Source organism: Strix aluco, chromosome 2 (genome assembly GCF_031877795.1).
Source record: "Strix aluco isolate bStrAlu1 chromosome 2, bStrAlu1.hap1, whole genome shotgun sequence".
Taxonomy (NCBI): Eukaryota; Metazoa; Chordata; class Aves; order Strigiformes; family Strigidae; genus Strix; species Strix aluco.
In genome coordinates this window covers 65,542,699-65,555,217 of record NC_133932.1, presented here as the reverse complement: position 1 = coordinate 65,555,217, position 12,519 = coordinate 65,542,699, and the positions used below count along the sequence as shown (strand labels likewise).

The window sequence follows — 12,519 nt, the reverse complement described above, 5'->3', positions numbered from 1 at the left end:
GCCTTAGCCCATCGCTCCAGCCTGTCCAGATCTCTCTGCAGAGCCTCCCTACCCTCGAGCAGATCAACACTCCCACCCAACTTGGTGTCTGCAGTTCATCTCAGCAGAGGCCGTCTCTCCACTGCTCTGTGTTCTCTCCTATAGTAATAAACTGCTGCTGTTCTGACCTGATCAAAATTGCATTCTGCTTATTTGGCAGCAACAGTGAAAGACATCTTGAGTCTTTCTTTCATAATGTTACTTTATACTGAGCTATTATTTTTACTTAATGTGAAAACTGTCATCCTCAGTTCAGTATTGCCTTTCATTAGGAAATTTTTTTCCTGGAAAGGGAAAAGGAACCTGTTTCTCTTCGATCTGTATTTGCAAGTATATTTCCTGATGTAGAAATGTTCCCAGTTTCAGCTTCGATACCCGTACCTACAGCCACAGTGACTCCCAGCTTTCTGCCAGGCAGTGCCGGTACAAAGGAGGCACATACACCCTCCGTCCTGCCCTCATCACATAACCCCCCCCACTGAATTTCCTAATCTCTCCCCTGCTCTTGCACACGCATGGATAAAAGCCCTAATACAGCGTGGAACTGCTGGACTGATGCACTACACAGCAACAAGCTTAGTTTACTACTATGCTTGCACAGCGGAGGCAGAGGGTCACCACCACTCTCCAAGGAAGGACTTGCCACCAGAAACCAGGGGGACATCCCTCTCCGCACAGCTCAGGGGCTGAGACATGGCCTTTGAGCTACTGTCTGCAAGGAGCAGGATGCAGGTTGGGGGATTCACTTTTCCATCTACCCCATCCCATCTGTGTCAGCCATTTGCACCTTCTCTGCTAGAGAGCCAGTTTGGGATGCCGCCACCATTTTCCCTGGTTTAGGCAGGGATGCTGTCTGTCAGCATGGAGTGACATGGGGCTGCAGCCTATTGCAGTGGCATGCAGCCTACAGTCTCGGAACCTATGGTGCAGGCAGCCTGAAATCTAATTGTTAGTAGGTAATATTAAGCAAAAGCCAAGATTAAACAGTTTGAATGACTAGTAAGAGAAAAATTCAGCTTGTAGAAATTAATGTTTTAATTTTGTTTTCTATAAATTTAATAAAAAAGCAGCAGAAGTTTAACTTACATTTTCAAAATGCAAGTCACATTAACATTATCATATTCTCACACAACAGATTCCACCTGCTGTGCAAGTCATCATCTTGTGGACACACTCTCAGTAACGTTGTTGCTAGTGTAGTGGTTTCATTTGGGCAGAACTTACTGCCAGTAAGGTTCTTCACCAGTTCACTGCACAGCGCCGGTGGCAGCCACTGCTCCGGCAGATCAATGTTACAGCCTTCAATCCTTCCATGCTTTACATCCATATCTACTTTAACGTCAAGAACAGAATCTTTATAGGCTATGTTAAAACAAGTGCTAACGCTGAACTTCGGTGTCTTTCCATACACCCAATCCCAGGTTTGTAGTTCTTTAGTTTTATTATTAATTCCAGGAAGCACAGTCTCATCAGCTGGATTTATTAAGGTGATCTGATGATCTGTTTGGTGTTGTGTAGCGTATTCTTCAGCAATGGCATCCAGGAGCATTTCACAAGTTAAACTAGGATCCTCTTCAAAGAGGTTTTTCACTGAGGCAGGCACGCTAGGAGTGGCATTGCTTTTTAGCCCTTTATAAGGACTCTTTAGCACAGAAGATAAAACAAACTTATCTGTGTTACAGAGTAAGGTACAGTGGTGATAAGCAGTTGTCCTTCCCAGCTTTGCAGCAGTACCTGAGATTTTGTATTGCCTATCTAGCAAGATGTCATATCTGTCGGTGACATGTACATCTAACTGGGGGCATAAGGCTTTCAGTGCCTTCACAACTAGTTTCAGGTTTTCCATTCGTTCATATTTTTTTCTGGTTGTAAAGAAAGTCAAATTTATATTGCCTAAGTCATGGTAAACTGTTCCTCCTCCACTTCTTCTCCTGGCTAGTTTTATGTTTTTTTGCCTCAATAGCCTGAGGTTGCATTCCTGCCAGGGATTCTGATGTCTCCCTATTACCACAGCAGGGGAATTTCTCCAAAGGAAAAGGACCTGTCGGTTCTCTAAATTCATGTGGTCATGGATCCAGTCTTCCACAGCTAGATTTTGGTAAACATCATTAGAAACAGACTGGATAATGAGGCCTCCACTACTGCTTCTGAAGCCAGCTTTTGGAGTCCTGAGGATGCAGGATAGCTGAAGGCAGGTCTTTAAGGATGACTGGAATACCATGTTTTTAACAACTGGACAGTAGATGGAAGGAAAACTTGGTCTGGTAAAGCTGAATGTGGCAAATGCACAACCTGCTGTTGTGACATAAATGAAATGTCAGTGGCAGTCATGATGGAGTCATGCTCTTCCCAAAGTAGCAATGCTCCTGAGCTGATGTGAGTTTACACAGCACGTTTCTCCTCTTCAAGCTAGTGATGCTGCTCAAACCATGTGCTTAACATAAAAGCCAGGGTTGTCAGAGCAGCTTCTCCTTGCAGTCCTTGGTGCCTCAAAGACCAAAGGAAGAAATGGAATTAAACTGTGCATCTTCCCCTCACTCAGTACTGTCTTGCTAATACAATTTTACTTTGTGTATTTCGCTAAACCTAATTTTAGCAGTCCAATTAAGTTGGTGGGTTTTTTTCATTGATCTGATGATAAAAAACAGGCGCAACAAGCTCACGAGCTTGTTGAGTCAGGGACTAGCCAGTCAGGCGCAGGGCTTGCTGCCGTGGAGCCTGCAGCGCCCTCCCGAGGGGCGAGGCAAAGCCCCGCGGAGTTACCGGAGTCGGTACCATCCGCCGCCGTCCCGGGCGCCATTTCGCTCTCGGCGCAGCCGTTCCCTCAGCCACAGCGGCCCCTCTCGGCGTTCACCCCTCACCCTGCGGCAGCCCGGGCGGCAGCAGGCCGCGTCCCCCCGCGGGGCTGCGCTGAGGCGATGCACCCGCCCCGCCCGCCATCGCCCGCGCGACGTCCTCTCCCCTACCTCCCCCCGCGCCCCCCCCGCGCCCCGCAACGGCCGAGGCCGCGCGCGCGGGGCGCGAGACGGTACTCACGGCGGGGAGGGGCGCGCCGGCCCTCGTGCGCGTGCAGGCCCGTTAGCGCCGGCGGCGGCCCCGCCGCGCGCTCCGGAACGTCCTTCCGGTTCCCGAGGTCAGAGAGGCCGGAGGGGCTGCCCCGCCGAACGGGACCCGGCGGCAGAGCGGGAGGCAGGGCGGGAGGCAGTCCCGGTCCCCGCTGACGGCGGAGGGCTGCAGGCGGCTTTTGCCGCTCGGGTGACAGCTGAGGGGAGCGGTGCGCGCTCTTCGCACCGCAGCCAGGACGTGGTGCAGCCGCGGGAAGTTGGGAAGGAGCGGGAAGGAGCGAGAATGATCAGGTGCTGTGCGCCGTCCGGCTGAGTCAGTTAAGACTCTTCAGCCTGGTAAAAAACCGCACCAAACCTCCCATGGTAAGAGATTGTAAACTGGTAAGCGGTATTAAGGAGATATATATCCTTAATAATAAGTATATAAAGATCTTCAAGGTCTTTTCCAACCTAGACAGTTCTGTGATTCTGTGAAAGTAGGTCGGTGTTGATCTTCACTGCCTCCGCCGACACGTAACTGCGAAGCATTGGATGTGCCGACAAGAGGCACGTGCACAACGGATAAAACAGATGATTCTTGGTGTGAGACCCAGCTGCGCAGTTCCTCACCGTGGGATGTTCTGGATGCCAGAAGCTTTCATGAGTTCAGAGGGAGACTGAATAAGTTAACACAAATGCACAGAGGCTTGTGAAATAAAAAGAAACTATCCATGCTATTCACGAAGATACAGGAACTAAATGTTGATAGCATAATTCATTAACAAGCTGGAAGTGATCAAAGACTAGATAATTAAAGATGTATTGAATGCAGCAGATTGTCTTCAGACTTGCATTGATACAAGCCATTCGTAAAGTCTACTGGACCTTAGCTATAACTCTTCTTCAAGAACTGTTGTCTGTATTTAAACTTAGACTGTGGGATAATGTTCAATGCTAGTAGTTGAAGTTTTTATGCACAGTTGTATCTATATGGGCAAATATGTGCTCTGTATCTCTTGCTAGTGTATGTGTGTTCATAAAGGATACATTGCATGCTTTTATCTTCCATTATGCCTTAATATTGGAGTCCCAAGACATGAAGGAATTGTAGAGAAAAAGGTTGGTATACCAGGTTGTGAGAATTCACATAGGCTGTTCCTCTTGAACAGTTAACACAGGTAAGTAACTTTTGTTCTTCCTAGTTCTAGGAATAGGTGGCTTAGGAAGAAATGCCAAGTTGATATCCTTATTCAGATGAAACAGTGAAATTACTTAAGAAGCAGTTTGGCTTTGGGTGTGTAATTGGGTGTTCACATATTTGCGTTACCATTAAAGAAAACTGTTCACAATGGGGCCTGAATTGCCTTTACCTTCTAAGTGAAGAAATGGTTCTAGGACAGCTATGTTAGCTGAAAGGTGAAGGAGAAAAGAAGGTAGATAAGGCTGGAAGACTTCCGAGATTAAAAATATGAGCCTGGGATTATTTCCTACTTCCCATTAAGAGTATGACAGTTCCTTACCAAACTCTCAAAAGAAATGTGTGGGTGTAGTAGGGCAAGCAAAAAGTAAGAAACCATCGTGTATGCTGGTGGTGATTAGTGGGAGAAACAGGCTCTAAGAGGAGCCTGATGTGATGTGTGCCCAACCACTTGGCATGTTATACCGTCACATTAAAAAAGAAAAAAGTTGGGAATTATTTTAAGCAGTTTGAAAGGGGCTAACTTGTTGCTAAATTAGACTGGTGATAACTTTTCACTGGGGTGAACTATTCTGTAATGCATAGGGTGGACTTCGATTGTTCATAAAAATCTGTTGATTTAGTGTTCTAAATATTGGAAAATCGGCTTTTGAGGCAGTTGGCAAAATGCAAAAGTGAACCTGGTCAGAGGAAGTGAATTGCATCTTGTGGGACTTCTGATATTACTAGGAACCAAAATGTGGGACCTTTTGTTTCCATTTTGGCACTTGACTTGGAAATTTGTAATGTGTCATTTTTGCCACGGGGTGTCACTAAAATCATACTGTGAGCTGTCACACTCCATGTTTTTCTAGTTGAAAACTCTGGGCCTAACCAAAGCAACTCTTGTTCCCTTAATTAGAACCAGAACTTGCTAAAAAATGTAAAGTGTGCAGAATACTAGGTGGATTGGTAAAAATTACATGGATCTGTTTGTGATGTGCTGAAGGATAAAATACACATGCAATAATAAATACCTTCCCTGAAAAAATGGCTGTTGAAGACAAACCCGGCAAGATAATCAGAAATATTCTGGCAATAAGCAGAAAGTATTAATTTATAAATACATACCATGCTTTATTTATCTCTTCGCTCAGTCTAGTGAGGACTGCATTATGTAGGAAACTGCGAGATTTGGAGGATGAGGTTAATGTAAGAGGTTGTGCAAAGCCATACTAATGCCATCTTCTGTGTGGACCTAAATAATCACATTTCTGGATTGGACTTTTAAAAAGTCTTATGTTTCAACTGTTATTGTGTAAATCACATACCTACAAAATACAGTGATTATTTTGCTTTTGAAAACAATTCTGTGTACGATTTTCCTTCTTTCTTTGATCAACAGAGCTTTGTTTAGTACACAAAAAGCAAAATAACTCCTCTGCACAACGTTAATCAGCATTAATGTATAAGAGAGAACTCACCATATGTCACTTAGAGAAAACCACAGATATACCAGAACAGAACCAATTAAAAATACATAATTTCACTCCTAAAATGAATTTTCATGAGTAATAATTTTGGTAAAGTTATGAAAACCTGAAATGCTCTTCTCATCACATCTCTTCTGGAGATAAACATGGTAATGCTGAGTCTTCTCTGATGATTTCCACCATACCAAAATCACAAAGGAAGACTTGTACGAAATCCAGGATGGGGAGAGGAAAAGAAAGAGACTTGTTTCTCTTGCTCTTTTTCTGGAAGTTAAAATTTTCCAATTTCTTCTCTGTCTTTGGGTGGGGATCATATTTCAGAGGTATTACTCACTCCTAATCTCCAAAAAGGTGAGCTCTATCCGTGAGTGCTTTATAGTGGCCGCTTGCCAAAAAACCTGGTCATTCACCAGGCACTGTTTCCAGAATAGAAAATCTGTGCTAATGCCTAACAGGGAAGACAGTACATTTTCTCTGGTTTCTCAGCTTGGCTTTGGGACAACCTAAAGCAGCCTCTTTCAAAGACTGCTTATATCCATGCCCAACACAAGCAGGCAATAATAGGAGCCACAGGATTCAAAAAGCCTCCTTACCCTTTTCTCATCCCTTTCTTCAAAGGCGTCAGTCTTCTCATCCCTGTCTTGCTATTCCAAGAAGAGATGTGCAGCTAGAGGTGCTGTGAATAAGAATTCCTATCTTGGGGTATAAGAAAACAGAAGAAATAATTTCTTTGCTATGATTTTGTTAGTGGAATAAAGGAAAATGTAATTAGCCTTTTAATACCTTGATGTTTTAACTTTACACTGTTTGTAAACCAGTGAATGTGTTAGCTGTAGTGTTAAAAAATGGGTTTATCATATGTGCAAAGCTAATGCTTGACACTGTCAAGAAACAAGTGTAATGTTAAAGATAATATTCTGGACTTTACAATTGGCACATATATCTTACAAACTTGTATGGAAATCAGATGGGTTTTGAGTAGAAGAAGAGGTTTAATTAAAGGAAGGCTATTTTCTCAAGATTAATTCTTTCTTATCTAATGCTTGTCAAGTCAGAAAGATTGTATGGCTATTGTTGGAGTTTTTGTCTGTAAAAGTGTCTCCTTGGATATTAGTTTCTGAAAGAAATGAATCTAATCAGAGTAGAGGTGTTCAGCTGTGCTCCCTGAGCTCACGGTCTGTCCTGGCTGATCAGCTGTGGCAGTTTTAGAATACCCGTCTTCTCTCCTGGGGCTGGACTGACAAGGCACGGCTGCTTGACTTTGTCCCTGAAATATTCTGACCTGTAAGCATTGCTCATGCTGCCTTTCCCTGTCTTTTGAGACTTCTGGATTAATCAGGGGCAAGGCCTATGCCACGTGTGTGCAGATGGGCCAAAGGAGGTTGGAATTAAAGGTAGTTAAGGGTGCTTTAAAATCAAAACCAAAGAATTCCACTCAAACCAACAATGGGCGGTATTATTGCATATGTCAGAGTATGCCAATCTGTGATAGTCAACCACCTCCCTGCCTCCACCTCCAAATAACTATGAAGAGTTGAACTATTATTTGAGGAAGTCATCTTTTTATCTGTTGAGGTCTGGAGAGAACATTATGTCACTTGAGGAGAGGCTTGTCTTAGCTCCCCTCTCCCCCAAAAAAAGCCATTCAAAAAGATATAACAGCAACCAGTCACTCAACATTCATCTTAAAAGCGAAAAGAAATATGAGCACCTTTTCTTGACTTTAGTAATGTTTATTGAGGAACTATACTGTAAGTCATAAATCTGATATCTGAAAGTTTAATTTTCATAGATAAGAGTTACTCAAAAACCTCCCAAGATGAAACCAAGTAGAGAAATAATTAAATTTCTGTGAAGGCAGTGTTCATAAATATTTATATCAAACTAATGGAAAAAGGGTTTTACTGATAATTTTGTACAAGATTTTACAGTGTATCATTTTTTTAATGACTTTTTAGGATTATTTCTAACCTCTCATTTGGTTTTGCCTCTAGCATTTCAGTCATACACATCTGTAAGGACAACAAGTATTATGATCATCTTTGAATCATACTATCACAGAATGGTTTGGGTTGGAAGGGACCTTAAAGATCATCTAGTTCCAACCCCCCTGCCATGGGCAGGGACACCTTCCACTAGATCAGGTTGCTCAAAGCCCCGTCCAACCTGGCCTTGAACACTTCCAGGGAGGGGGGCAGCCACAGCTTCTCTGGGCAACCTGTTCCAGTGTCTCATCACCCTCACAGCAAAGAATTTCTGCCTTACATCTAATCTAAATCTGCCCTCTTTCAGTTTAAAACCATTACCCCTTGTCCTATCACTACACTCCCTGATAAATGAGTCCCTCCCCATCTTTCCTGTCGGCCCCCGTTAGGTACTGGAAGGCTGCTATAAGGTCTCCCCAGAGCCTTCTCTTCTCCAGGCTGAACAACCCCAACTCTCTCAGCCTCTCCTCATAAGGGAGGTGCTCCAGCCCCCTGATCATCTTCGTGGCCTTCCTCAGGACTTGGTCCAACAGGTCCATGTCCTTCTTATGTGGGGGCCCCAGAACTGGACACAGTACTGCAGGTGGGGTTACACGAGAGCAGAGTAGAGGGGGAGAATCACCTTCCTCAACCTGCTGGCCACACTTCTCTTGGTGCAGCCCAGGATACAGTTGGCTTTCTGGGCTGCAAGTGCACACTGATGGCTCACAGTCAGTTTTCCATCCACTAATACCCCCAACTCCTTCTCTGCAGGGCTGCTCTCAACCCACTCATCACCCAGTATTTGTGCATGGGATTGCCCCGACCCATGTGCAGGACCTTGCACTTGGCCTTGTTGAGCTTCATGAGGTTTGCATGGGCCCATCTCTCAAGCCTGTCAAGGTCCCTCTGGATGGCATCGCTTCTCTCCAACATGTCGACTGCATCACACAGCTTGATGCTGTCGGTGAACTTGCTGTGGGTGCACTCAATCCCACTGTCCATGTTGCCAAGAAAGATGTTAAACAGTGCTGCTCCCAACACTGACCCCTGAGGAACACCATTCGTCACTGCTCTCCACTTGGACATCAAGCCGCTGTTGACCGTAACTCTTTGCAACCATCCAGCCAATTCTTTATCCACCCAGTGGTCCATCTGTCAAATCCATGTCTCCAATTTAGAGACAAGGATATCATATGGGACGGTGTCAAATGCTTTGCAGAAATCCAGGTAGATGACATTGGTTGCTCTTCCCTTATCCACCAACGTTGTAGCCCCATCATAGAAGGCCACCAAATTTGTCAGGCACGATTTGCCCTTAGGGAAGCCATGTTGGCTGTCACCAGTAACCTCCCTATTTTCCATGTGCCCTAGCATAGTTTCTGGGAGGATCCACACCGTGATCTTGCCAGGCACAGAGGTGAGACAGACTGGCCTGTAGTTCTCTGGGTCTTACTTTTTTCCCTTTTAAAAAATGAGGGTTATGTTTCCCCTTTTGCAGTGAGTGGGGACTTCACTGGACTGCCACAACTTCTCAAATATGATGGATAGTGGCTTATACAAGTCATTTGCCAGTTCCCTCAGGACCCGCAGATGCATCTCATCAGGCCCCATGGACTTATGCACCTTCAGATTCCTTAGATGGTCTCGAACCTGATCTTCTACAGCAGGCAGCTCTTCATCTCACAGTCCCTGCCTTTGCCTTCTGCATCTTGGGTGGTGTGGCTGGAGCATTTGCCGGTGAAGACTGAGGCCAAAAAATGAATCATACTATCAGCCTTCTCCATATCCCAGGTGACCAGGTCTCCTGTTTCCTTCTGAAGAGGGCCCATGTTTTCCCTAGTCTTCCTTTTAACACCGACATACCTATAGAAGCTTTTCTTGTTGCCTTTGATGTCCCTGGCCAGATTTAATTCTGTCAGGGCTCTGGCTTTCCTAACCTGATCCCTGATGGCTCAGACAGTTTCTATTCCTCCCAGGCTACTAGTCCTTGCTTCCACCTTCTGGAGGCTTCCTTTTTGTGTTTGAGTTTGTCCAGGAACTTCCTGTTCATCCATGCAGGCCTCCTAGTGTTCTTACCCGACTTCTTTGTTGGAATGCATCACTCCTGAGCCTGGAGGAGGGGATCCTTGAATATTAAACAGCTTTCTTGGGCCCCTCTTCCCTCCAGGGATTTATCCCATGCTACTCTGCCAAGCAGATCCCTGAAGAGGCCAAAGTCTGCTCTCCTGAAGTGCAGGGTCACGAGCTTGCTGTGTGCCCTCCTTGCTGCCCTAAGGATCTTGAACTCCACCATTTCATGGTCACTGCAGCCAAGGCTGCCCTTGAGCTTCACACTCCCCACCAGCCCCTCCTTGTTGGTGAGAACAGGGTCCAGCATAGCACCTCTCCTTGTTGGCTCCTCTATCACTTGAAGAAGGAAGTTACCATCAACGTGTTCCAGGAACCTCGTGGATTGCTTATGCCCTGCTGTCCCTCCAGCAGATATTGGGGTGGCTGAAGTCCCCCATGAGGACCAGGGCTTGTGAACATGAGGCTGCTCCTATCTGTCTATAGAGGGCCTCATCCACTTGGTCTTCCTGGTCGGGTGGCCTGTAGCAGATTCCCACTATAATGTCACCTGTTGCTGCCCTCCCTTTAATCCCGACCCATAAACTCACAGCTGGCTCCTCATCCATCCCCAGGCAGAGCTCCAGGCACTCCAGCTGGTCACTGACATAGATGGTGACACCCCCTCCTCGTCTCCCCTGCTTGTCCTTCCTAAAGACCCTGTATCCTTCCATGCCAACACTCCAGTCACGGGACCCATCCCACCACATCTCTGTGACGCCAGTAAGATCACTGCAATCTTCAAAGGAAGATTAGAGAGAATAAAAGCGTATAGACTCGCTACACAGAGCCACTAAGGCAAGCTGTTGTGCTGGTACTGTGCCAGGAGTCAGAATGTCCGTTGCAGCTGCTTGACTTCTGTGCCGCCGGACTCCCAGCTCCCCAGCTCACGGAAACGGGACAGCCTCGTGGGGGAGGACAATACTGTAGGAATGTGATGGTTATGGGCGGCTTTTCCTTCAGGGGGAGAGCTGGACCCGGGGTTTCTACGGCTCTTCACAACCATCCAGACTAGCCAAGCCTTCCCTCAGCTACCTGGAAGAAGATGGACGCCCTCCCGCCTTAGCTGTGCTCCCGCCGCGTGGAGCCGAGGAGATGCCTGCCGGCGCAGGGGCCCGCGGGCTGTCCCCAGGGCTGAGGAGGTCGCCTGCAGAGACGCGGTGGCGCGCCCCGGAGCAGGCGAACGGCGGCGCACGGCTGCCCCTTCCCGCCGGGCAGGCTGAGCGGGGCGGCGGGCGGGCGGGCGCGGCGGCTGTTGCCAGGCGCCCGGGGAACGCGGCGGGAGGCAGCCGCCGCGGCCTGGCGCCCCCTAGCGGAGCGGGGGGGCGCGCCCCGGGAGCTGCCCATTGAGCCGCGGCGGCGGGTGAGCGCGCGGGGCTGGCGGGGCCGGGCGGCGGCGGCGGGAGCGGCGGCCGGTCCCTCAGCTGCGCCCCGGCAGCCGCCATGAGCGCCCAGCGCTCCCCGGGGAGCTCGAGGGGGAGAGCGGAGGGTCGCCCCAAGGTAGAGACCGGCGGGACACCCGGGTGGGGTATGCGCCGAGCGGCCGGGGCGAGGGGCGCGGGCGTTTCGGGTGCCGTTGCTGTGTACACTGTGGAGAAGAAGAAGGAGAGGAGCGTCTTAAATGGTTAATCGCTGAAATACTACTTGGAACTCAAATCAGTTTGGGGGACTTACGCAGTCCAAGAAGTTTGCTAACTCTGAATTCTTTTGGTGGTGCTACAAGGTCCTCGTGCGGAGTTGCACCCCGGTTGCAAGGGGGTTACATGATCAGAGTTCAGAGGATGGTGGTGAAGTGTGTCAACAGCAGTGGCTATATCTTAGCGCTTTGCGGCGAGCATAAATAATAGTTATTTTAGGATATATAAACATAATTTTTTCAAAAAGTGCTTTCACAAGTGGAGTAAAAGTAGTATTGTGAGTGAGTAGTATTGTGAGTGAGATACTGAAGGTACCGCTAGCTTGCGAATTTCTCAGATCTGTTCTCTTCCCTTTCCAGAAAGACTAGGGCAATGCATATGACTGTATAAAGTTGTGAGTGCCTCTTGCAGAGAGAATGGGATATTAGGATGGGATTCACCTCATCTGATTTGATGTGTCAACAGTGATGATGACTGTAATAGAGATGTCTGGGCTGTCTTTATTGTCAGAGGTACTCTTAGAGCATTTTAGGATGAATACCTAAAATTGCTAGGAATCACTTTTTAGAAATGCCTCTTTGTAGATACCCAAAATTCAGTCAGCTTACTCCTAAACAGAGCTATCACTTATGCTGGTGCTTAAAAATACCTTGAGGCTGATGGTCAGACTGGTAATTGGTGGCAGAGATTTGATTCAGATGAGGCTGAATGTGGTGGGGAAATAACTCATCGAATCAGCTGCCCTAAACTTCCTTGAAACTCTTGAATCTGAGCACGGAGAGAAACTTATGGCCGTGCTGGTGGCAATAACTTCCTGCTGGCAGGTAATTGAATCTTCATATCCTGTTGTTAGACCAGTGGGCTACTTCCCCTGTTATAACAGGAGCGGACTGTCAGGCATTGACTAGCTCTATGAGGCACTGGTGTGCTTGCCACTCACCCTGTCTTGCTGTGGCTTGTTCATCTTTCACTGAAGGACTCATTCCAGCGCCCCTACTTTATCATGGTTATTGCGAGAAAGCTGCCAGAGAGTGCTCTATCTTTCTCTTCCTTCTT

General features: G+C 47.1%; 2 protein-coding genes and 1 long non-coding RNA gene across 4 annotated transcripts in view; 2 read left to right on the top strand and 1 right to left on the bottom strand.

Annotated features, from left to right (window-relative positions):
• Positions 1-1,050: 1,050 nt before the first annotated feature.
• LIPT1 (lipoyltransferase 1) lies at positions 1,051-3,141 on the bottom strand. The gene is given in 3 exon segments (XM_074815059.1): positions 1,051-2,316; positions 2,319-2,527; positions 3,076-3,141. Coding segments are annotated over 2 exon segments (1,227 nt in total). The 5' UTR covers positions 2,371-2,527; positions 3,076-3,141; the 3' UTR covers positions 1,051-1,141.
• A 190-nt stretch (positions 3,142-3,331) lies between these two features.
• Positions 3,332-6,772, top strand: LOC141919448 (uncharacterized). Of its 2 annotated transcripts, none has more exons than XR_012621981.1 (2): positions 3,332-3,467; positions 3,582-6,772. It is a non-coding gene; the product is annotated as an uncharacterized LOC141919448 (long non-coding RNA). The 2 variants fall into 2 exon arrangements; XR_012621982.1 differs by having other exon boundaries at positions 3,349-3,467; positions 3,585-6,772.
• Positions 6,773-11,269: 4,497 nt separating this feature from the next.
• The window catches only part of TSGA10 (testis specific 10), a 30,342-nt gene continuing 29,092 nt past the window's right edge, over positions 11,270-12,519 (top strand). The window contains exon 1 of the mRNA XM_074816718.1: positions 11,270-11,326. Coding sequence (XP_074672819.1) covers positions 11,270-11,326 — 57 coding nt within the window. The remainder of the gene's footprint in view (positions 11,327-12,519) is intronic.